At 42.1% G+C, this 26,101-nt stretch overlaps 1 protein-coding gene across 5 annotated transcripts in view; it reads right to left on the reverse strand.

Moving 5' to 3' along the window:
* Positions 1 to 25,959, reverse strand: part of TMEM104 (transmembrane protein 104) — a 78,114-nt gene extending 52,155 nt beyond the window's left edge. The window contains exons 1-8 of one of the 5 annotated variants that reach the window (XM_036757583.1): positions 25,856 to 25,959; positions 24,823 to 24,948; positions 23,157 to 23,278; positions 17,425 to 17,506; positions 16,596 to 16,698; positions 15,780 to 15,860; positions 13,269 to 13,368; positions 12,672 to 12,777 (exon numbers count right to left, since the gene is read on the reverse strand). In XM_036757583.1, coding sequence (XP_036613478.1) covers positions 12,672 to 12,777; positions 13,269 to 13,368; positions 15,780 to 15,860; positions 16,596 to 16,698; positions 17,425 to 17,506; positions 23,157 to 23,278; positions 24,823 to 24,867 — 639 coding nt within the window. In that variant the 5' untranslated portion in view covers positions 24,868 to 24,948; positions 25,856 to 25,959. Of the gene's footprint in view, positions 1 to 12,671; positions 12,781 to 13,268; positions 13,369 to 15,779; positions 15,861 to 16,595; positions 16,699 to 17,424; positions 17,507 to 23,156; positions 23,279 to 24,822; positions 24,949 to 25,392 lie in introns of all 5 variants that reach the window. The other 4 variants (XM_036757581.1, XM_036757579.1, XM_036757580.1 and 1 more) reach the window with 4 other exon arrangements.
* Positions 25,960 to 26,101: the final 142 nt, after the last annotated feature.

Below are 26,101 nucleotides of genomic sequence, written 5' to 3' on the forward strand. Positions count from 1 at the left end.
TATCAAATCTGGAGGTGACACGAAGCCTACACACCAGATGATAGGGATCAGATCCAACAATATTTTGACAGGCTGGATCACTAGGTCAAATCCACTGAGGTGAAATTCAATAGGCAAAATTTTACACCTGAGTTTAAAAAAAAATCAACTGTGCAAGCAGAGGTTGGGGGAAAACAGAGTTAGTTGATAGTCTGAAAAAGACTGGAGAGTTTTAGTGAACTATGAACTCAATACAAATCAGCAGTTGATGTGGCAGCCAAAATAAAAAAGCTAGTTCATTCTTGGGGGGCACTAAAGAGAACGCAGCTTCTGGGAACGAAGGAGGTGACAGTCCCTCCATGCTCTTTCCTGGTCAGACCTCATCTGGAGTACACAGCACACTTTAAGAGATTAGTGATAGCCATGTATAGTGCTGCAACCTTGTAATCCCAATCCCTGCTCTTGGGGAGGCTGAGCCTGATAGTTTGATTGAGACTAGAAGTTCTGAGCTGCAGGGCACTAAGTCAATTTGCCATCCACACTGGCACCAATATGGTGAACCCCCGAGGGTGGAGGGATAACTGCAAGCTGGCTCAAGTCAGAAACAAAGCAGAACAAAGCCACCTGTGCCAATCAGCAGTGGGGATCAGACTTGTGAGTGGCCACTGCACTTTCAGCCTGAAAAGAGAGGTAGACCCAGCCTCCAAAAATAACCCCAAACAAACAAACAAAAGAACACAGATAAACTGGAGAGCATTCGGATCAGGGCAGTGAGTATGGTGATGTGTCCTGAGCCCCTTTCCTATAAGGGGTGGTCAAAGGAACAGAAGATGTTTAGTCAGGAAAATAAAAAAACTCAGGATTTCATGATAGCCGTATTCAAATATATAAAGGGTTATCATGTGAAAGAAAGATTAGATTTGTTCTCTTTGGCCCAGAAGGCAGAACGAGGAATAACTGATAGAAGTTTCAATGAAACAAATTTAGGTCTGAATTAAGGAAAAATTTCCTAATAATTCCAAAAACTGAATAGGCTACCTAAGAAGCTAATGAATTGCTCCTCAATGAAGGTCTAGAAGAAGCCAAATGGCCATTTGTCAGGAACGTTATAGTGGGGATTCCTCTTTGAGTATGGGTCACACAAGATGGGCACTAAGATCTCTTACCTTTCTAAAATTCTGTGATTCTGTGAGGATCTCTTTCAATTATGTGCCCCTCCCCATTCCATCTGAGAGGAGGAAGAGCTTCCTAAGTAGCTGCTCCATATTTCCCTGAACTCTGCCACTTTCCCCACAGGGCAGGCCCTGGATTGGCATCAATCATTCAGAGGTAACAAATGCTGCCAATGAAGGGAGAATGGGCCTAGCTTTATCTTGAATTGGGAATAGCTGAGTGGCATTCAGATGCTGCTGAGCTTCCCGAGCAATCAACAGCTCTCAGGATAACAAGAAAGGAAGGTTGGCACCTGTGCCAAGACAATTGTAATGCAGTAACCCATAAGCACTGTTTTTTACCTGATGTCATGTTTGTGGGCTAGCAAGAGCCAGGCACAACCAATCTCAACAAGACATAACTAACTCCTCCTATTGCCAGCCACTGGGTGTAAGCCCTGATGGTGACAGGAGTAGAAAAGCCATTACCACCTCCCACCTCTAAAGATGCACAGTAATCACAGCTAGGCAGAGCTGGCAGAGTATTCTGACTCCAACAGTTCTTTTTCCACTACATCATCCTACATTGGTTACTCCAGGGGAACCCTGGTACCAGTAAACTCTCTATAGCACCCCATGCCACAGGGAAAGTGGATGCCCTTCTTTTAGTGGGTTTCAACCTAAGGTTGGACATTTCCTGCAACTAAAGGGCGAGGTATGCCACTCCAGGTCCTTACTTGTTTGTATGCCTCCACAGACTATTTAAAAAGCCATTACAATCCTTGCTTGTGGCACCTGGTCAGAGGTACTATAATGGAGGTCACAGAGCTAACTGTCCAGGCAATATCACCTGATGTGAATGGATCCTCTAACTTTGGAGATACTACCCACACACCGGCATTAAGTATGCCCCTTGTACTGCAAAGGGGTAGATGCTGTAGGATTCATTTGGAACAAAAATAGCAGTTTACATCTATATCATATTTTCAAATGCAAAGTACTTTATATTCATAATCACAATTGATCTGTACAGCAAGAAGTAGTGTAATTACTTAAATTTTACAGGTGAGGAAAGGGAAGGAGATCTAACTTATCCAAGATCACATGGCTAGTATGTGGTAGAGGTGAGATTTGAACCAAGTATCTTACACTGAGGTGTGAAGTAATGATTCCCTGGTTCACTTAAATTCAGAGCCCATCAATAACTCTGGCTATGTTTATAAGACACTTGCAATGCCAGAAAAATTTTGGGCTTCTTCAACTGATAAAGTTGAAAACAAGTTCCTTGCTCTTTCATCTTTTGATCTCCCTATAGCTATGGAAAGACTTACATTAATTGATGGAAAGTGAAGGGAGGAAAGTCAGAAGAACAATACACAAAACGATAAATGAAAATCAGTATTGGGAAATTACAAAGAGTAAGTTTGACCCCAAAGAAGAGATATGAAGAGACACCTCCCCGACTCCTTTGAAGATCTGAGGGACAGAGGAGGGCAGGGAATCCACAAGTGAATGGCAAATTTTTTTCTATCGGTTTTGCTGAAACTTTCTTCTCTTTTTCTTCTTTAAAATAAAAATTCTTTGTCACAAGAGATGATTTTTTGGGGGAGTGGAAGGATATAGGTGGAAATCTAGACAATGTGAAAATAGAAGATATCAATAAAAATCTATTTAAAAAAAGAAATCTCCCTAAAGGGTAAAAGCCATTTCTTTCACATTATTTAGGCCTGATGGAGATTCAGTTCAAAATGCACTTTTTATTCACCTGCCATGTTAAAGGTAATATGCGAGGCACTGAGGATACAAAGACTAAGTGACCAGCCCTGGTCCTCAAGGACTATTACACAGTAGAAATGTCAGGGAGAGGTGGGCAGTTACTTCAGCCCTCCTCATTGTCAGGTCATCTCTGTGCTATGTGGCCACAAATCCCAAGGAACAGGGTGACAGTTGGATCAGTAAGAACAAACCTACATCTCAGTTTTCCTAAGGGAAAACTGAATTGTCAAGGGAACACAGATTACTTGCTACTAAGGACACTTCTACCTTCTGTGCTGTGAGAAAACAGAGGGCTCAGAGCCTCAGAACTGTCAATTTGGCACTTAACCAAATTCACTTGGAAAAACCACTATCACAACCCCCTCCCCTCAACCTGTTTCTATGCTTAGAATGAAATAAACCAGATGCCTCCAAGAATGTGAACAAAAGTCACTGTAAGCCAGCACTATGGGCCCTGGCACCTGGAGACTTGGTTCTATCGCCAAAAGCCAGCTCATGTTTTGACAGCATAAATATATTTCTTGAATCATTCTTTCAGGAAGGGAAAATGGAAACCTGCAATTTCCCTGACTGACTACTATCTAATTTTCTATAGGCACAATATTTATGACATGTGCATTAGTTAAGTAATCACTTCAGTGGCTCCTTGACCTCTCACCTTCCTTCATGCCAAATTTCCTAATTATATTACCCCAGGAAGAGCAGAAAGTGGTGGGAATGCTTGGATTTGGAGGGGAAGGAGAGAAGTCAGGTGCCCAAAACACAGAATCCCTGCAGAGAGAAACTGCAGAGCCAGAGCTAACTCCACCCCTTTCAGGGTGACGTCTGACCTCGAAATAGATAAGGAAGAAGAGAACAGGATTCTTTCCCAGCACCAAATAACCTTGGAGGTAGGGAAGGAGGGGAAAAATCTTAGTTTCCCCTTAGTTTAGACTAGCTTATTAACAATCCCCATCAGATTAAATTTTAAGAAATTACTCTATCCAACCTATTAGTTCCCTATTAGAAGGACACAGTGAGACTCTTTCAAGTGGGCTCAAGCTATAGTCCTGCCTGAGTTGATGTCTTGAAATGTCTCTATCCCCCTGTCCCCAATCCATTGGTTTGACTATAAAGCACATAGAAAGGGCAGCCAGCAACATGGGACAAAGGATAATGAGAGTACCTATTAGCCTGAAGTCAACCATTGCCAAATATTTATTGCCGGGATAATTCCTGCATCAGAGTTGTCTGCCACATGTCAGAAGACTTAAGATGACTTGTGAATTTTGGGCTACTTTCTTCTCCCTTGGGATGGGTTTACTGTACATGGCACAGCAAGCTCCTGACCACTGCTTTGTTCCTGGATATAATTCAACATGGGTAAGGCCTACTCACTGGAGAAGCCTCTTGGGGGGGGGGGAAGGAGGAGGGGTTGCTGCTCCATTGGCACACTCTGACAGATGGCTAAGAGTCCAGGGCTGAGCTCTAACAAAGCGGATGGGGAGGCATACAAGTTCTTTGTGTATCAGTTTACTTATTTCCAACTGCAAATAGAAAATCCTGTCAATCTCCTGCTTCCATGTAGTTTTATACTTAACCATCTCCACAGGGTTATGCATCTCATTTGTAAATTTTCATAGAGAAATATTACGTTATCAACAAGCATTCAGTCAATAAGCATTTATTAAGCACCTGCTATATAATGTCATGTCTCCTCATCCTTGAAGGGAAGTTCTCAGATATTAGTTAAATCTGCCTTTTTGCAGTTATGCTTGCTCTATTCTATTGCATATTTAACAGAAACACAGAACATCTATTCAGCATCACCCTATGCAACGTCCCTTCATATACTTGAAGAGTTATTAAATGTGTCTTGGATTTCACAATCCAAACTTCTGAATCCCATCCTTACACTAATTAACAAATTATTATGAAAATGCACCCAAATGTTCAGATGGGCTCAATGCTCACAACTTTATGCAATGTATTTTCCTGTCATTTTCAAATCCTTTTTTTGACACTTCCTCAACTCGCTAAATTGAACAAACATTTATTCTATAACTACTATGTGCAAAGCACTAAACAAAACATTGTCCCTGGCCTACTAATGTTGGCATATATTTAACCCAAGTATATAATGTGTCCAATGCTCAACACAATGCCTGGCACATACATAGTATGCACTTCATAAATGCTTACTGACTGACTGATTTAGTGCTTCATGACTTCAAAGTGTCTTCACACAGGTTATTCTCATTTGATAGCTTATACTTATGCACCACAACCTAATGAGATAGCACTTCTGGTTGGAAGGGATGTAAACACCAGTAGAATATAAGCATTCAAGTCTTATTTGAAAGTAAACTTTGTCTTTAACTTAATACTACCAGGGCCCTGGGAAGCTCTTCAGTCACAATGTCCCTCTATATTATACATCCCTCTGGATACAGTTCAACGAAGAGGAAAGCACAACTCAATAATTTTTAAGCCCTGTGGATCAAGAATAAATGTTAATACTTACTCAGAACAAGAACCATGAAGCTAGAGTGGGCTTTAGGTGTGAGAAGTCAAGTTTAGCCTTGTGCCCAGAAATGAGATTTTCCAGGAACAAAGGGAAATTTTGAACATAAGGTTGGTTCAGGTTTCAGTGCTGCGGGGAGGTGAGGCAGTTGCTAAGAACAAAGCTAGGAAAAGGGTAAAATGAATTTGTATCCCTGAAGAAAATAGGTATATATCAGAGATCAGTAATAGCCTAAGAGAGAGAAATCCTAGGTTTCATCCCTGATTGCCTGGCTTGTACAGTGGGAGAAGCTCAGGGTAAGACTGAAAAGTAAAAAGGGTCCTGGAAAAACATGACACAGAAGGTTCCCAGCAGGGATGAACATTCCCCATAGAGAGAAATTTGGAGGCAGACCAACTAAATTGGTCTGTCCATGTGTGGTGGGTATATATAACAAACTTCATATTGCTTTCCTGGCTCTGCTATGCCTACACTAGTACTTCTTAGTTGAACTATATAAAGGGTCATAATCCCAATCCTGTTTTGGCTTTTTCAACTATGAGAGCTACAACTTTGCTTATTTTTATACCTTCGTCAGAAACATCCACCCCAAAACAAAAACCACAGTTTACCTCCCTTTTTATACAACTGATTTATTCTGAAAAAATTTTATGAAAATCAAATGTTTTAAAAAAATAATTATTTAGATGTACAAGGAAACCTCAAATACTTTTATAAAGCAAAGAATCATTTTCTAACAACAAACAACCACACAATTTTTGTTTTTTAAGTTTGGAATTCAGCTACTTTGCTAGTGGAATGTCATCAAGCCTAGAAGGGGGAAAGTAACCCCAACAGACCGAGGCAAAGGTGGGTTAGCCTGCTTATGCAAAGAGAAAATTATACCAGGATGGAGGCCAGGGGTAGGAAAAAGAGTCTGAGGTGAGTAAAGAGATGTCTTATAATTCACTTTGCTATATGAGAAGAGGTAAGGGCAATGGAGGCTGAAGAAACAATTATTTTTAGAGAAAGTAGAGAAAAGTTATCTTTTCAGAAAGTAGAGTAATAGTGGAATGGAGAAATACATGCCTTTCTCTGGACTGGCACACAGCAGGTATTGGCCATTTTAGAGGCAGGACAAGCAGGTTTAATGCCAGTAAGCAGGACTCATGTTCCTGAAAGCCGTATTCAAAAATAAAAACAGAGAAAGCTTGAAAAAAACATCCCAAACAGGCAGAAAGGGGGACACTGTAACTCAGGCTAGAGAACCAGTGGTGGCCTACACCAGCAGGCAGATGCACATTCCTTAGGATGACGGTGGTCTTAAGCCAGTATCTACTGGGCAGAGGTAGAAAGACATCAAAGGAATGGTGCGTGAGTAGTGCACAAGTAATCACCTGGGGGCCAGGTCTCTCACCTAGTTCTGTTGACTAGACAAAGAGGCAAGTTCACAATCCCTTGGCAAAAGCCTATAGAAAAATTCCAGTGTTGAGAATGAGTGACAAGATAATCTGGACTTTATTTAGAAATAGGCAGGAAAAGGGAGTGGAAAAAAAAAGGGAGAAGAAAGAGCTAACAAAAAACCATTCTTTTCATTAGGAAGCAAACAGAAAGCTTCTAACAACAAAAAAACCACCATAGCCCTGTCCCTGCTACTGATACACCTGCCCCCCAAAAGGGAACTCCAGCTAAATGCCTCAAAGCCAGTCATTCCAATCCAAGCTCATGTAGGTGCTTGGAAGCATGGCTCCCCGTCTTTGGTTAACAGGTGAGTATGTTGGTAGACTGCAGGAAAACTTCTCCCCGAGATCCAGTCTCACGGAAAGAAAGGTGTTCAGGGTTCAGCAAATTTGATGTCAAGCTGCATCTTGGATAAGTACACCAGTCCAGATGCTCATAATGATAGGCTTGAACCTTGTGGTTGGCAGGAAACAGAAAATAACCAGAGACTAAAGAGCTACCAAAAATAAAAATTCTCAGAGATTCCCAGCTCTAGCACACAGTTTGACCAGTTACATCTTCCATTTTCACTCTCCTTTTCTTCTACTAGGAAGAACCTTTCTGTGCTAGCTGACAAACAGAAAATTTGATGGTACATGCATGGGTGGAAGGGAAAGAAATGGAAGAGTGAGGGGCGATGCATGACACATTAACTTCTCTGCTTCAGAATGCTGAGTAAAGGGCCCTGGTTTCAAAAGAAAGAGCTAGTCTCTCCTTTCCAAAGAAATAAACCCTCTGGCACCATAGCGACAAGCTGTATCCGACCTGTGGGAAGTTTCCTGCCTCACCCTATGTGTGGGCTTAGTTTCTTCATCCAACTTGGCCTCATTTCACTGATTTCCCATCTCCAGTGAAATCACTAGCATACCTTGCACACACACTGAAAAACCTGTTGCTTGTCTCCTTCCTCTTGACTGGTCCTAAAGGCCTCTAGGACCACTTTTGCTCCAAAATTAGTAAGAATATTCGATTGAAGGCAGCTGTGACCCACTTATTAGCAGATGCCATAGCCCCAGGGCACAGTGGCTGAGACAGAGAACACAGGGAGAAGCGTCCTGTCTAGCAGTGGCAGGGGAAGGCAAATGTCCTTGGAAGACACGCTCTATCCCAAGTAGGACTGCAGTAAGTCCAAAAAGTCCATTTCACTATTCAGGAGGCATGGATTAGGCAAGGAAGGGAGAGAGAGAATCGATCATGTGGATGAGCAGGCTATACAAACAGATTAATGTTCTGATACCATCCTTATGACCTGTCCTTACTGACCAAATCCTACATCCTGGCATACAGAAGCTAGCTATATTCCACCTCATTTAAAGAAACCTGGATCATAAAAATAGGATCATAAGGCTTGAGATTCTTAGCTGGGAAAAGTGAGTCCTTAAGGGAAGGGAAAAAATCTAAGCTCAGAGATCAGCACTATCCTGAGGTCACAAGCCTCTTCCCCTCAAAAAGGCCATTTGCTTTCAAGTGGTACCACCTCTATAAAATATTTTCTAAAAAATCATTCAGATGTTTTATCTGTTATGAATATCCTGTGGAAGGCACTTTACCTAGGTATTTTTACGCATGGAAGAGAGTACCAGGCTGGCAAAAAGAAATGGCTCATGGTACAAAGAGACAGCATGAGGCTTTTCATGGAGAAAAATCAGTGAAAACACAAAAGGACCCCAGGCTTAACATTCTACCGTACCCATGAATTCTCTAGCTAAAGCCAAACTTTTTTGTGCCTCTTTTGCATTCCTACCCCTAAACTCAGACACCCCATTCCTTACTATTTAAGGAATGGCCATCCAGAAGAGAACCCCAGAGAAAGTACACACGCACTGGCTTTGGGCAACACCTGAGCAAAGGCTGTAACTCAGTACTGGAAGGATGAACTCTGTAACCTTAGTCCTGTGTTTCCCAAGACCTCAGGACTGCCCTGCCTAGTTCCAGAGCTCTAAGGAGCATGGCAAGCTGGGGGTGACCTTGTCACTTCTCAAAGTGAGCCAATAAATGCGCCCTACTCATTGCCTCCACCTTACAATCAGGTTTCCAACCAAGCTAAGCTCCGCTTTGCCATCTGTGCTCCCAGTTCTTCTTGGCTAGTACCCGCTGGGCTGCCTATGATCTAGCAGCATCTGTTCACCTGTAAGTGCTGGATACCACATCTTTTTCCAATGGCGATGAGCTTGAAGTTCCTAGGGAGTCCCCACTTACCATTACAGGTTCTTATAGGAGTTCTCTTTGGTACTCCCTGTGAAGAGGGGATGAGACTGATGGAAATAATGGAGATATGAGAAAAGAGAATGAAATCACTTAGCACTGTCCTGGACCACAGCAAAGTGACATCTGTCTTGCTATGGAGGTACTCAGGACAGTCTGACCACTGGAGGAAGCTTTTATGCTTCTACAGCATCAGTGACATATACAGCTTCTTGCTGCACATAAAAGGAGGAAATGCTAAAATCTAACTTATTTTTGTTCAACGAAGTCAAAGGTGGCATAATAGGAAACTCCTCAAACTCCTTCCCAAGTTTAGAGATAAGCCTGTCCATTTGGAAAGGGCGTACCATTCAATACTTAACCATTTAAACCAGAAGGAAGAGAATAAGATGGGGGAAGGGACGCAAGAAGTCAAGATTTCAAATCTTGATCTTACTGATAAGTCACATGGACGGTAATTATGGAGCCTGTACTGCTGTTGGTTCCAGCTGAGGCTGGCATTCTAGGATGCCCTTTAAAGTGGAAGCATTCAAATGACTCACGAAGCCCTTTGGCATCACAGCACCCTCACCTTGTGGCTAGTCTAAGGAAGGATAACAGGGAGAAATTGACTCATATCAGATCCATGAGAAAGCACAGATGTAAAAGACCAGCATATCACATATCAGCTTAAGAATCCCATAGCATTCATAGAATTCTGGAAGCCTCTATTTAAAGCCCAAAGGTCAAATGATCAGCAGGTCTAAGAGCAATGAGTGACGTTCTAGTCTACAGAGATCGATGACTCGTGTAGGACTGGAAAAAGCTGTAGCCTTTCAGATGGGCTACTTTTAGTTAATAGCAATCAAGAAGCTACATAATCGGTGTCTGTCTAAAGAGGACCTTAATATTCCTACACATGCTCACTCTGGGTGTGAGTCTTAAAGGTGGCTCCAGAAAATAGTAGATACCATTTTTAGAGGACCTTTTGGACATTACATAACAATATGTAATTTTTTTTTTGAGCCTTCATCCTCCACAGAACATTTGTCCTAGAATTGAAATGCTAGCAATGGTTATTACTAGACCCTGAAAAGCCTTTTTTTTAAAGGACTCATCCAGAAAAGACAGGAAGAATAAGTTTGTGGTTAACCTGGGAGCAAGTGTTTACATAGAATATATAATTTGGGGGTTCAAATGAATTTCCTTACCCATTTATAGTGCTTTTCTGAAAATTAGAATATCCAAGAATCTAAGATCAGCAGCAGTCTCCAAAGGAAATGGATATTTCTTTGTCCTTGAGAGACTGGGGATATATAGGCCATACCACCCTTGTCCCATAATCAGGAGAAGCTATTTGATTTTACTGGATCTTCTAACCACAGAGCTCCATGTACTTTATAAGCCCTGTTGGACACATTTGGTAGGGAAGGAAGCTAGAGTACAGACAGATGTCACAGATGTGATGCAAAAAGCCAGTGCCAAAGAAGGCAACTAAAACCTCTGCTAACAAAAGATAGCAGAGATTGTTTGGGGTCAGGTTTTATACTTTCAACATCTTTGGAGATTTCTTCCAAAGTTTTAAAGTAACTTCTGAAAATGCACAATTCAGCACCTTTGTTCATTCATATTAGTTTTCCTAACATTGGCCAAAAAAGAAATGAGGGGAAAATCACACCAAAAAGCTTAGGAGAAAATCTAACGCCTCTAAGAGGAGAACCTAGGCAGGAGGGGAAAGAAGCAGCCAATATCTTTTGCTTCCTCCCACCACCAAAACTCATTTAAAAAAAAAATTTGCAGGCACTAATATCAATTATCCTCATGACTTATGGGTGCAATATCTAGAAGATGCAGGCAATAATTAATGAGCGTCTGCTTTCCTGAAGAGTTCCTTCTGTCTCGGTCAAAGAGTTATTGAGATTCAGGGAAGGAGGCGTCCATCATGTGGAAGGTTAATAAGAATAAGCGAAGGAGCAATTTAATAAGGCAATAACATCACTTCTAAATAACTGACTAGGCAAGTGACATTATCAATACTCCTGGGGTTCAGAATCTTTCTAACATAGGGGTGGGTACAAAAACGGGTAACATGGGGAATGAGAAAGAGACGACTAAGTGGTCTCCCTCCATACATCTAAGGTGCTCTGGTTTTTTCTTTGTCCTCGATATATTCTGTTATCAGCGATGTGCTCCTAGATCCCTAACTCTTCCACACATCTACACCAGTTAAAAGCTCCAGATGGCTTTGCAATAGGCCCTTACAGTTACTAATGCCTTTGCTAATTTTATCAATCAAGACGGCGTTTTGTGAAATGCACTGCAGGATGTGTTTGGGATAATAGCATAACAGGGCCTCAGCTGTGCTGCTAACGTGGTAACTCTCCCTGCAGCTCTGCTGGGGTTATTCTGCCCACTCATGATAACAGGAAGTGGGGGGGGACGGGACAGAAAAGGGAATATCAATTATTATCTTGGTATCAAATTTTCACCAGATCCAAAATGAATAGGTCAGAGCTACAATTCAACTGAAAAACAAAATCCTAGCCCCAATTTGACAATGGAAGAGAGGAAAACCAGGTCATGTTACTGCTCCAGAAATGCAGATAGCAAAGCAAGGTCCACCAACGGTTTATCAATATAATTATGCCTTTAATTATGAGGTGGAGAACTGGAAAAGTAAAAGCAGCTCAGTTACACTTGGAGCTTTCATATCCAGATTTAAATAGCAGAGTCTGCTTGACCCAGCGACACCCCTTTTAGTTCAGTGGTTTTTGAGTCAAGTTGCCAATTCCTCTGAAGCCTCAGCTCTCTCTCCGTACCTTCCAGACCAATAAGTAGCTATATATCAAGTCAGCATGGCACCTAGTGTATCTAAATCTGTGTCACAGGCAAAGAGTACCAAGAAACAGCAAAGAATATTAATAGATGAGATGCTGCAAAAATTAAAGAGAAATATTTCTTAGTGTCATTCACAGAGGAGGCAGAGATAAATAACTGCCTCTGGTTTTGAATCTTATTAACAAAGCCCAACTCATATACGGTTCAGTCTTTTCCTCCCCACATCTTATGGTACAAGGCAATCATGGAGAGTCTAAAGATTAATTGTATTTGTCAGAAAGGAAAAGGGAAGGATTGGGAAATAGGCAATCTGCCTCGAGATCCTGTCTGATGATGGCCAGGAAACAGGGTCAAGGATAACACAGATCACTCCAACCTCGAAATCCTAATATACACCTGGATATCCCTTGAATATCCACTACAGTTAGGTATGATGGAATTAAAACAAAAATTCCTAGAAAATGAAATCCTCTACCCTAAAGATACTTTGCTAAGTAATTTCCCAAACACTATGGATCAAGTACACAGGCCCTGGAGATGCACCAATGAGCCTTTGTCACCAAGATGGGGCAATCATTTGTTCAACAGAACCACCAATATCATTGAGTGACTAAGAATGGTATAAGGTTGTGTGGATCCTGTTACATGGGGAATTTTACCAGAAATTTAAGGCACTTCAAACACCCCAGGTAATCGCAAGGCAACTCCCTCTGCCACAAGACCTAGTTGCCTGATATAGCAGCATCAGCCAGGGCACTTACCAGGTAGATGCGGTAGGCATCGATTCGTCTGATGGGGCCCCAACACACGTCTGTGTCATTGTACTTGGTGCTGGCTTCCACATCACAGGAGTGATTGCCAGTGGCACTGCTGGTAAAAAGAACACAATGGCAGTCTCCTCACTTCTCTGTGGATTTCACCACATGGTTTGGAGAGAATGGATCATGAATCTACCAGTTACTTTCTTTTTTGTTTTTAATTTTCTTTTTTTTCCCCACCAGTTAGTTTCTTTACCTCATTAACCGGTAGTGCTATCCTTCAGGAGACAAGCTTTTTAATGCACAGCATATTCCTACAGTACCTTCCCCCAAGGACCCAGAAATCTGTTATCAATTCAGTCATTTTTATAATAAGGAAGAGGACAGAGACTATGTCTCTTGGAGACTGAAGGGGAAGGGGTGGCCTGAACAGAGAAAAACTGCTTAAGAGTTGTAATATAGCCAGTAATGGAATTCCTTAGAGTGAATTGCTTGGCATTGTGCTTCTAGCCTGTTGATCCTGAGTTAGTTCTGGGTTCACTGGCTAGCAGAGGGCACCATGTGGCTAAAAGCGGAATGGGCAGAAAGGGAGGCACTCACCAGGTCACCTGCATAAGCGATAAGGGCACAGCTGCAGCATAGATAGCTAGGTCCCCATAAAGGTAGATAATGATACAAAAATAGAACAAGTTGACTCCCACTGAAAGTGACCAAAAAAAGAGAGTTAATCAGCCAATAAGCCTAGGAGAAAGACCTTTATATACAAAATTTTAAAACAGCTCGATTTTTAGCCTTCAAGTCAGAGAATTTCAGTCAGGACAACAGTTTCTGCTTTCAGAACACTGCCTCTCCCCGATATGACAGGGGCAGGCTAAATGTCCAAACCCACAAAGTTCCTTTCGTCTCCTGGTCAATCAGGCCTGAGGCAACAAGTACCACCTGTGCTCTCAGCTTGATTTTCTACTCAGATGCCAACACTCCCTAGGAAGAGAAACCTCTCCCTCTATTCCAGCCACTAATGGCACTAGAACATCAGTTCTGTCTATAAACTGCTACCAAACATCCCTGATCAATAATTTCATTTACAGGACATAAAACAAAAAGATCAGTAATTTCCTGTTAAAAAGATGGATAAGCCCAGAACTTCTGATTACAAGAAATGGATCTGGAACTTCCTAAAGCCTAATGCTCTTTAATTGAGGGAGGCAGACCCTCTTAAGGGAGAACACAGGAGTGCCAACTAGGAATCAGGAACTACAGTAAACAGGAAGGAGGGTTCTCCCTACTCGTCAAAGACTATTCTTATGAATAATCTAGTTTACTCATATGTTATGGAAAAATAGGCTAGTTCATAAAAATAAGCACTGGTATGTGGGCACTTGAGGTTCAGTAAAGGCAAACCTTAAAAAATAAAAGTTAAGGAGTAAATTTATGAGATGCTTAAAATTCTCATCCTGTTTCTCTTTAAAGAGAAGACTATGGATGGAAAGGAATTCAATGTGCATCTTCTAGGGGGAGAGCAATGGGGCTAAGGAAGTAAAAGCACACTGAAGTGTGGACTGGGAAGGACTATTTAGTGCTGAATGATATCAGGGAAAAAATACCATTTGTGAACCTCCAATAAAGTACTAATTTAACATTTCAGTGGGATATTGATGTTTTCCTAGCTTATGTCAGTAGAACACAAGTTCTAGTAGGTCCTACTAAGCTACAAAATCTTTGAGTACAGGCCTTGTAATGACCTGCCTAGCGAAGTCTGAGACAAAGACTTATAAAGGCTGGCCACAGGGTGATGAGTTTTCAGCAAAAGCAACTCTCTACAACAATCTACTAGGTTATAGAGCACCTATGATCTGCAATGGTGGACGAGATAGCCTCACAGATGAAATCAGAGATTCCAGAAGACTCATTTGTGAAGCTGGTTTGGTCCTCCACATGTTCCTACTGTAGTCAGCCAGACCACACTCCCAATGAAGAACAGAATGCACCATCTTTAGAAAAGGAATCTCTCAAAAGCAGCTCAGAAGCTTTTAGTTTCATATGCCTAACCTAATGCCAACTGGGCAAAGAGATTTCCAAGATAACCAGAAAGTAAAGGAAAATGACCTATGACCAACTAGCTTCTGGAAAGTGGCAGAAAATCTTTTAGGTAAAATGTAGAGGGATGGATTGAGAATGTCATAATACTTTAAGGAAGAAGAAGCAGAGGAAGTTAGACCAAAATGATCTTATTTTGGCTTTCTCTCGCAGGTACAAAATACTGTTTCTGGGTTGCCCTGGGCCTGAGTCAACCGGCATCCTCAAACTTAAGCCAGGTTCCTCTTAGAGCAGAGTGAGGGAAACTAATTATAAACAGAAGACCTAGGTCTCTAATTGCATTCCCAGTAGCAACCTTAGTTTCAATGACCAAAAAAAGGTACATGAGTTCCTGGCACCCTCTGCTGGGCAAAATATGCTTCTACTGCAATAGAATGGATTGCATTTGAAATCGTTCTGTCATTAAGCCAGTGGCTACAAGGTTCCTAGGTAGAGCTGACAAGCAAAAAGGAAAGTGGCAAAAGTCAGATTTCATGAAGAAGCACTGTGAATACTAGAGTGTTCCCTTACTTTTAGTTGCAGGAAATCAACTTGGGGAAGCAGTATGGTGCAATGAATAGAACGTTGAGTTTGGAGTCTGAGAACCAGGTTTTTAACACCAACTCTGCCACTTGTTTTGTGGGTGATCTTGGGCATATCTATTTACCTCTCTGGGTCTTAGTTTCCACATTCACAAAATGAGTGTGATGGATTAGATGATATCTAAGGTCCCCTCCCGACCTAAATCTACAATCTTATGACTTATGAATCAAGGATTAGAATATAATCTGGAGTTGGCATTTCTTTAGTACCCACGAAGAAGAAATCAAGTGTCTGAGTCCAGGGCAGCACTGTTCTCCCGGAAGTACTTCAGCTTTACCTGTGGAGTGAGGATGGGTTAAAACTGTTCCCCTGACAAAATTCCAAGGGCTCAAAGAGGGTCAAATAATTCCATAACTACTGGGACAATACCTGGAAAATTCAGATTAACTACAGAACCCTAGTTGAGAAGAGATAGAAATCTTAGACTGATACCTTTATTGAAGAACATGGAGGCCATTTGTCCCATCTCCACACGATCAGCGATTTCAAAAATGTTAGGAGATCCACGTCTCTCTGCAGGTTTGGGGGGAAAAAGGTAGAGGTTTTGGTTGTGTTTTGTTTTTTTTTTCCTCCCCAAAGCCATACAGGGAATAACAGAAGTGGGATCTGAGTTTGTATCCTTTGGCTTCAAACCCACTTCTCTGTCCACTCCTTCTTCTCCATTTCTTCATCTTACTTGCAGGGTCTTTATCCTTCTCTTGCTCTTTAAATAAGGTTGTCCTTTATAGTTCTTTTCCTGGCCCTCTTTTTTTCCCTTTACATACACATTCTTTTAGTGATTTCCTCTACCTGCTCCCCTCCCCATGGTTTTAATTATCTCTTCTCTGAAACTAATTCTCAAATGCCAGCTTCTCAGAATTCTTGTCCTGTATCTCCAACCATCTCTTTGCTATATCCATCTGGATATCTCCCAAAAATATATGGGAGCCAAAACCCTCTACTGTCATAATTCCTGAGAACTTATCATCATCATCTACTCAAAGCAAAATATCTCACAGGGATTGTGGTGGACATTTTTAATGGGGAGTAAAAGAAGAGCAAGACTGACCCTTGGTTTAGATGACAAAGAGATATGAGCTGCTTCTATTTTCTAGATGGATCATAAGCACTTCCCAGAGACCATACAAAAAGATGACAAATCAGCACCTCCTCAAAAGCAAGAAACCTCACTCGTATCACATAATGGGCACTAGAATTCTAATTACACTAAAGAAGGAAACGAGGCACGCCCAGAACCCAGAGACTTACGCACAGACAAGATGGGCTGTTTCTCTGACCGATCATAGTTTTCCTGGATGAGAACATCATTATCAGAAGCTGTAGAAGAGTCATCATCATCATCATCGTCCTCCTGGGCATAGGGGACAGGGAAGAAATGGGAGAAATACCCAAGGAGGAAAATGTCATTGCTAAGGGCTTACTTACCATCCCACGGAAAGCTTACGGAGAGGGGAAGGAAGTAGAGAGAATCATTTGAACTACATGAAGTATCTCAAGTCTTCTACACTAAACTGAAAGACAGGGGTAGAGAGATTCCACGGAACAATATATAGCACAGCTCCTCGCCAAAGAACTCAAGATAACAAGAGCAGATACAACTGATATACGTAAACCCCCTTATGGGTATTATCGCACTTTAGCCTTTTACTAACATTGTGAGATGACAGATATTACTCTTCACCTTAAACAGATAAGGAAGCTTTGGCTCAAAAAGGTTAAGTGACGTGCCCATGGTCATATAGATAACAAGTATCAGAGGCAAGGTATGAGCCCAGATCTTCCTGACTCCAAGTCCAGCGCTATCTTTTAGGCGGCACTATCTCCGATAACTTTCAGCTCTACATCTATGTTCCTATAAATTGATGACTGAGCCCACAAAGAGAAGATAAGGCAGAGGCAGAGTTGGAACCCAATGACTACTCGAGAAAAATCGTTCTCTTTTTCAAGTCTACACAGAGCTGTGTTAAGCTTGACTTTGGACTTAGCTCTAGACCGAGAACCTTTCATACTTTACATGAGACAAAAGTGATAACTGGCTCCCAATGACAACAACGTCTGCCCGCAAGACAATATATACCTTACGGCTTTCCATCCTCTTCCAACGGAGCTGAGCATTGGCTGCTGCCATGGCTTCCATTACAAAGGTTGTGGTCATATAGCTAAAAGGGAAATCAGAGGTTTAAGCGCCAATGACCAAAGGAAAGAGTGGAGAGTAGGACTAACAGTACAGAAAGTAAAATGATTTTAAGTGTTATTTAGGTCCTGCAGCCTGAAGTTCTGTCTTATTGAGAGCCCCTTTTTTTCTTTCTGTAGAATAAAGCTTTCAGGACACGATTTTTCCTGAGAAAGAGATCTATAATTTTTTACATGGCAATGTTTACATTTAATATATATTCCTATTGGGCTGAAGAAGAGACGAAACAAGACAGGATGATTGCTGAGGAGGCAGAGCCCAAGCGTGGAAAGAGATCTACAGCCAGGACAATTCAGTTATCCAAAGAAGTCAAGGGTGCCTGGGAGGTGGTTGAGCCATAAAAAGTCCTTCAGTTTCTGGAAAAGATAGAGGGCAGCTCTCATCTTTCCTTCTTAGGATAAGGACAAGTAACCAACTCGTGGTTATGCACACTAAAGGAGGGAAAATGAAATGAATAAATGAAAATATTTTGTTGTGTTCTTGACTTCATTATCTTAATTTTTTTTGGTAGCAGATTTACCTTCCTAGTAAGTATCATTAATATTAAAATTAGCAAATATTCCCATTATATACATTAATAGGAGGGCTTGCTAGACTCAGGAGTGTGCTAAGAAGCCAGAGTGTGATGAAAAATTTGTCATGAGAGAAAGAGAAGATATTGTAGCAATCTCTTTTTGGTAGGGATTATGGGAGAGAAGGGAAGTGCCACATTCTTAAAGGGACTAGAAATTAAGGACCATGAAAATTACTATAGAAATCATAGATTCAGAGCTGGAAGGAACCTCAGAGATCATCTAATCCAATCCTTTTGTTTTACAGAGGAGGAAACTGAGGCACAGGGAAGTTAAGTGACTTGCCCAACGTCACGCAAGTACTAAGTATCACAAGTAAGATCTGAACCCAGGTCTTCCTAACTCCAACCACATCATCATGATTATTTCCAGAATTCATTGATGCTGAGGACCTGGAAAAGGACTAAAGAGGACTACTTCCTTTCCAGAAACTTCTCTGGTATGAACTTAGTTCCCTTCCAGGAAATAAGCCCTTGCCTTGAAACAATCTCAAATCAGACTCTACTTTTTATTCAGTAACATTAAACCTTGCTTGCCTATTTGGAAATCTCATTGACTCAGCAGCTTTCATGGGGTGCTGGCATGAAATTGAATAGACTGACTTCTCGGCTAAGTAGGTCTGGAGTCAGGCACAAGAATGGGAAAAGAAATTCTCAATCACCCAAGGGTTAAATGGACCCTACCACTATCTCTTTTAAGGGCAATCAGCTCAGAAGCAACCAGAGACTAGAACTGCCACTCTAATTTATCATACTTCACTCCCTGGAATGGCTTTTGAAAAGGACAGAAGGAAAAATTATATCCTTGTTGAAGGCAATTACCTACTTTGAAGTGACCATTTTAAGGGATTCGATTTTTTCACCTCCCTTTAAAATTTTTTAAAAAAGAAAATCAATCTCATTTAAAACAAAATTATTTCTCAATGCTCTGTAAACACAACTCATTGATTAGATTGAAACATGAGTTATGCAAGGTGTATAAAACAGAAGCTCCTATTTGGAAGCCACTATCTCCCTACCCTCCCCAAGCTCAGTAACCATTTTCCATTCAGATGGCAAGTTTCAATAAAAGCTTTATGAAGGGTACAGGGGAATTTATATCACTGTCATACTGGGTTGAGGACTCCAAGACGTCTTGGATCCTAAGGCTCTCAACGTAAAACTGGGACAGGCCTTGAGGTTGGCCTCAAAGCGAAAGTCCTCAAAGATAAAAACTGAAGAGCTTCTTTTTTGTTTGAAATCTTTAGCTCTCCACAACCTAAGCTGCACTACTTCCTCTCTCTCCCTTCAGCATTCTAAACTCTAGCCAAAGTCAATAATACCTATTTCCCAAATTTCATCTTGCTCTCATACCTTCATGCTTTTACATATATCAACTATGAGATACAAAACAGGTGTCACCTCCTTTATGCAGCCCTCCCAGGTAGAAGTGATCCCCATCTCCTCAAATTGCTTATGCTACTCTGACCTTTTTTTATGTACTTAATCACATTCTACCTTACATTACAACCACTTGTGTACGTATCTCTTCGTTCCCTAACTTCACTACATTATTAGCTCTTTGAAGACATTATGAGCCTTTGTCATGTTAAATATTTCTATTTCCACTGCCCAGTTCATGGCGGTAATAAATGTTTGACCTGAATGAATGAAAAATGAATTATTTTATATTGCCTCTTTAAGGTCTTGCTTTTATCTCCAACTATAAAACTGATTTCATGTCCAACTGTCTCCAAAGAGACTCCATCAGACTCCAAAGAGATCCTTTGGCCATTCTTTTAAATTCTTAAAAAAGAGGAAGAGAACAGAGAGCACTTCTACCTCATGACAACACTTCCAGTATGAACTGGGCCTTTTACCTAACAGGGTTCCTTTTTTGACCTCTCTGAAGCCTTTCACACTATCAATTACCCTATTCTCCTAGCTGCTCTCTCTATTCTCTATAGGGTTTTGTGACACTGCTCTCTCCTGGTTCTTCTATCTCTCTGACTGCTTCTTCTGTGATCTTCTTCACTGGATCGGAAAGTTAGGTGCAGCACTGGATAGAACTCTGGGTCAAGAGTCAGGAAGACCTGAGTTCAAATCCAACCTCAGACACTTATTATCTGTGTGACCTGGGCAGGTTGCTTAACCTCTTGCCTGCTTCAGTTTCATCCACTGTAAAATGGAGATAATACAATATTATATAATATATAAAAATAAATACTATATAGTGATAGTATATAATAAAATGGGGATAATAACACTATATAATAATAATAATACTAACACTCCTGGAGTTATCATGAGGACCAAATGAAATAATATTTGTAAAGCACTTCGCATAGCACCTAGCACAGAGCAGGTCCTTAATAAATGCTTGTTTCCCTCCCCTCTGCCCCTGTACTGACTGTGGGTGTTCCCCCCAAGGCTGCACTAGGGACTCCATTGCCACCACCTTGTTGATGATTCTCAGATCTCTGATGTAGCCCTAAACTCTCTGCTGTCCTTCAGCCTCATTATCTCTGCCTATTCAACATCTTCAATTCAGTATGTCCAAAACTAAACTCCATCTTTTCTCCCAAACTCTCCCCCTTCTGAAATTATCCACTACAACAACCCAGGACACCACTATCCTCCTGATGATGTGCCACGCTCAACTCCTCACCTACCTTCCCCCACATCCAATCTGTCACCGAGTCTGGTCCATTCAATCTTTGTAACATCTCCTGCACATCCACCTTCCTTTCTTTTGACACTGACACCACCCTCGGGCAGGCCCTCATCACCTCACACCTATACTATTACAACAGCCTTCTAGTTGGTCTCCCTGCTTCAAGTTTCTCCACACTCACGTCCATCTTCCATTCAGCTGCCAAAGTAAACTTCCTAAAGCACAGGTATGACCACATCACACCCCCTCCTGCTCCCTGCCCCTCAACTAATAAACTCCAGTAGCTCCCTATTTCCTCCAGGATCAAATACACACTTCTCTGTTTGCTCTGAAAGCCTATCATAACCTGGACCTTTTCTACCATCCAGTTTTCTTACATCTTACCCCCTCCACATACTCTAGGATCCGGTAACATTGGCCTTCTTGCCGTTTCTTGCACAAGACACTCCACATATCCCAAATCTGTGCATTTTGATGGGTTATCCCCCACGACTGGAATGCTCTCCTTTTCATCACCAATCACCCCCTGCCTCCCTAAAGGGTCACCTAAAATTATGCCTTCTGCAAGAACACTTCCCTAGTCCCCTTTAATGCCAGTGCCTTCCTTAGACATTACCTACTGTTTACACTCACATGTACCTAGCTATTTTCATCTTGTCTCCTCCGCAGACTGAGGACGGGTATTGCATTCGCACAGTGCTTTGTATATAGTGAATGCTTGTTGACTGATTGATAGGACCCTTCTAAATGACCTTGCACCTTACAGGCTTAATTGTTGAAAAGGATGCTATGAGTAAGACTACCACTGACAACCATTCTGAAGTTCCAAGTAGTGGAAAAGAGAAGGCATGATCCTGATCCCAAACTGTTCCATGCAGTGTGAATATGAAATTATCAATGCCAAGACTACAATGTCAACGGTTATCCAGTCTTATCTACTCATAACCAAAGAATGAATCCTACCTACAAGAGTCTTCTGGTACACTTGTCTTTCGCAAGACAAACCTTTTTAGTTCTACATGGTTCAAATTGTTGGGATTCTTTTTTTTTAAACTGTACTGAGGCAAAACTCTGCCTTCCTATACGTTCTGCTGACAGCAACTTCTTCAGCTAAGCACAAGAGCTCTAATCTTTCTTTTGGATAATAGCCCTTCAAATATCTGAAGACTGTTCCCATGTTCACCTTTAAGTCTTCTCTTCTTTAGGCTAAGCATTCCCACATGCTTCAACAGATCCTCAGACACCGTGATTTTGAGGACTCACTGTCACCCTTGGCATCTGCTCTTGGGCATGCTCCAGTTTGTCAACATCTCTTCTGAAAGGTGAAGTTCTGAACTGACCCTCTGGATGGACACAACACTCTCACTGAGTCTCACTCACTTCTTTTAAGGCAGTCTAAGACCGCGTTAGCTCCTTTGGCTCCATCACCACACTGAGCTTATAATTTGAGAAGATATCTGTCCTATCGAGCCATTAAGAAGGGTTTGTCTCTGCTTTCTAAGCAAAGAGACCCTCTGAGCTAATTCAGAGTTAGAGCAGGTCACAAGCATTTCCTCTGTCTCTCCTCCCTGCCCCATCTCAGCTGTAACTACCACTTAGGTTTGCAGTGGGACAGGGGAAGTTAGGCCTGGGACAAAAGCCACCACTCATCCTTAAAGAGAGCCAAACACTACCCTCCACTTCCTGTTCCTCTCCTTCAACATACAATCATAAGGTAAAATCTAAGAAAGGAAGAGGAAATGAAGTTCTAACGTTTATCTTATGGTATGTTTCCACAAATATCCATTCTTTAGGCACTCGTAACTTTGTCACAATTTCCTCCTGCCCTGCCCTGGTACTGTTAAATGGCCCACGGCTTTGACTGTAGGCTTTTGCATTTTCACCAATATATTTTAAATACTAAAGTGTTCCATGGCTACCTTAATTTAGGAAATACTGCCCTGAGGATTAAGGAGTAGCACTCCTTCTAGGCATGAATCACAGTAAGGTTAACTCTTGATTGTGTACTTATCTGGAAATTATTGAAAGCAAATGATAAGTCTCATGCTGACATGCCCATCATTTTAAGTGCTCCCAGGGCCTTCCCCCAGTGTCAGGTGGCATCTTCTCAAGAGGTGAAAACTGACTTTAATATTAGCCTAAAAGCAACAAGTTAAAGGAAAGGCAGAACTTGTAGGAGAAAAATAAGAAGCTTACTGTTCATCTTATTTGCACCATTTGCTTTTAGTGCATATAACTAAAATCTGACGATAAATACTTTGATTTGGACTTAGTTACATTAGAGGTTGTGTCTTCCCCAAGGGTACTGGTACAGTAATTTAAAGGAACTTCTGGCTTTGGAGTTTGAACAAACTCAGAACACTGAAGACAGACATAATAGTTGCATCTTACCTCATGAAGCCTAGGAACAGGAGAAGGACTAGGCTGACAAGCCAACCAGCAGTGGCAAAAGCCTTGGGCATAGTGAGGGCGCCAGTGCCCACAATCAGGTTGAACATGTACACCAGTCCAACCTGTAATCAGCAGAGAAGTGGCATTAAGGTCATGCATGGTATTGATTCTCACATGCAATGGTTTCAAGGGTGGGTGAGAAGAGCAAATCTCAAATACTAGGAGAGGACTTCAGACAGCAAAGTATGTGTGGAAGGAACGTGTTCTTAGATCAGAGTACCGCAGAAAACTTGCACTATATTTTTTCAAATGTTTCTCATAGCCATACTTTCCTCTTCATTAAAACTGTCACCCTGCTCTAAGTTGTCACCAGCTTGTGCTTAAATTATTCTAACAGACTCCTTGTCTCCAGTTTCTTCCCTACTTCAACCTATTCTACTACAAGTGTTGCCCAATATGCTTCCTTCCACTCTTTTCTTGGAATACTGATTATGTAAGTTTTACAAATGAATGGGCACTCCCTAGGGGCCACTCTCTGACTTCACTGAGACAACACAAGATCTATGATCAAACCTTGGCCTAGGACAGCCATGGCAGGTGTTCTGAAAAAGAAATATTTCATCAGTTCTTCCATTTCTGGGACATTTTCTTTTTCAAACAACTGACTTTCTGATATGACCTTTCCTTTTACCAGTAACCTCTAAGGGCAATAAATTGAAACTGAGCTTCTTGTATATCATCTGTAGTTGCAAATTGTTCGAGGTGCTTGCTAACTGAACACCAAAAGAACTCATACAAATGCTGACAATTGTAGTTTAATGGTTAATAAATCACATAAAAAAAATACACACCAAAAGCTAACACAACTACAGACAGAAACCCCAGGCAGAAAAACAGTGCACAGAATAGGGCATCCTATAGTGACTTAAATACAAGAGTATCCAGAAAGAAGACCCTACCATCTTCCAAGAAAGCCCACTCTACTTTTATCTAGGTGACAATGTGAATTTATCATCAAAATAATGCTGGCTGAGTAATTTACTCATCTAATTAAGAGGACAGGCCAAGTGATGCAATCATGACCACCCAGAGAAAATAAACCAAATATGATGGATGGAATTAAGACAAGACAATCCATCTGAAGCGCAGGCTCCATCAATGCCAGCTAAAATCAAAACCTTCTCTTACAATCCCCAGTGCCCCTTGTACCATCTAAGACAATAAAAGTTGTGCAACAAATTCAGCTAACTGAAGACCCAAGGGTTTGTATATATGGTATAATCGTATATGACACGGTCAAATTCTACCTACAAGACACCAACAACTAGATAGACATTCACAACCCCCTAAGGAGAGGATGTTAACAGAAACTCTCTCTAGGCATATAATCTGACTGAAAGAGAACCACAGCATACAGCAAACATATGAAAACCTTTCTTTGACTGTGTAGAAGCCACAGAAGTTCCCATTTTAAACTCCACACACAGTAGGTTGTTAATAAAGGTTTGCTGAATTGAAGTAATGAACTGTTCCTCTACCTTTTCCTTGGGTCCATCCACTAGAACAACCATCCTACCTAGTCAACTCCCCAAGGGACCACAGGTCTAGGTAGTTTTGAGGCAGATATTCTCCAAGGCAACTCAAAGGTGCTAAAAATTATACTTACATAGGGAGAATAAAGCTCCCCGGTTTCTGTGATTCCACCAGCCATGTTCAAGATGGGTAGAAAGGTTCTCGTTGAAGGTCAGCCTGTGAGGTTGGGGTTCTGTCTTTGAGGTGGCATCAGGTGCTGCTGTCATGGTCCAAAACAAAACAGGGCTAAGAGATTTCTTACAAAGGATCCAACAAGAGGAGCTCCAGGCTCCCTTCCCCCTACTTCCAATACCCTTGGCACACAGACAGTTATCTCATGGGCAGCCTCAGTAACATCCCCCACCCCCACCTACTGAGTAGGATCCGCTTCCCTAGGGTCTGTCTGTCCATATGGCTACTTGATGGTCAGCTCTCTATCCCTAGGTCATGCTAGCTCTCATGCAAATAAGGCATTTTTCATAGTATAGGAAATACTAGAAATGAGTGTCAATGTCAACAGTAGTCAATCAATAAACATTTACTAAGTGCCTACTATGTGACAGGTCCTGTGCTAAATCCTGGGGATACAAAAGGGGGCAAAAGTCAGTTCCTGATCTACAGGAGCTTACAATCTAATAAGGGAGACAGGTAAACAAACACGTACAAAGCAATTTCTAATTTTTCCTGCTCTCTACCCAGCTCCTCAGACATCGCCTCGGGTTTTCATCGGTGTTGGGGACTCCCTGGACTCTCTCCATCAACAGGGACCAACCCCCTTCTCCGACTTGGCAGAGAAGTCGTAGCGGGGCACCTGAGACACCCGGGGGTTAGGGATGACTGGCCCAGCTGCACGTGGCCGGTGTCAGGTGCACCCGGGTCTTTCTGACTCTAAGCCCACCATGCCAGGCTGCAAACAACAGCTGCTCGATCCGCGCCCCGGCCCCGCCGAGCCTCCCCTTACACCGAGCACTCGCTTCCCAGCTTCTCTCCCTCGCTGCTCCCGTCCCAGCTTCCACATTCCCTGCAGGCCGTCGTCAGTCTCTACCCCGCCCCGCCTCTCCTTCCCAAGCCCGGGCCTGTGCGGGCGGCGAGTGATGCGGTGGGCTGGGCACCTATGAACAGCTGACCTCGCCTTCGCCGCCGCCTCCTCAGGCGGCTGTCCCCAGCAACCGTCTCCAACACAGCGCCTGCGCACAGCGAGAGCACCATTTCCGTATACGTCACGTCACGGAGGGGAGCGGAAGGAAGGAGAAGGCGGGGCAGAGATCGTCGATTGGCTCCAGAGGAGGGGGGCGGGACCAAAGCGCAGGCAGAACGGCGGAAGTGCCGTCTGCGCTGGTGTACGCGTGCGTAGAGTCTCGGATCCCGGATCC

The sequence above is a fragment of the Trichosurus vulpecula genome, chromosome 4 (genome assembly GCF_011100635.1).
Source record: "Trichosurus vulpecula isolate mTriVul1 chromosome 4, mTriVul1.pri, whole genome shotgun sequence".
In the NCBI taxonomy this organism is placed as follows: Eukaryota; Metazoa; Chordata; class Mammalia; order Diprotodontia; family Phalangeridae; genus Trichosurus; species Trichosurus vulpecula.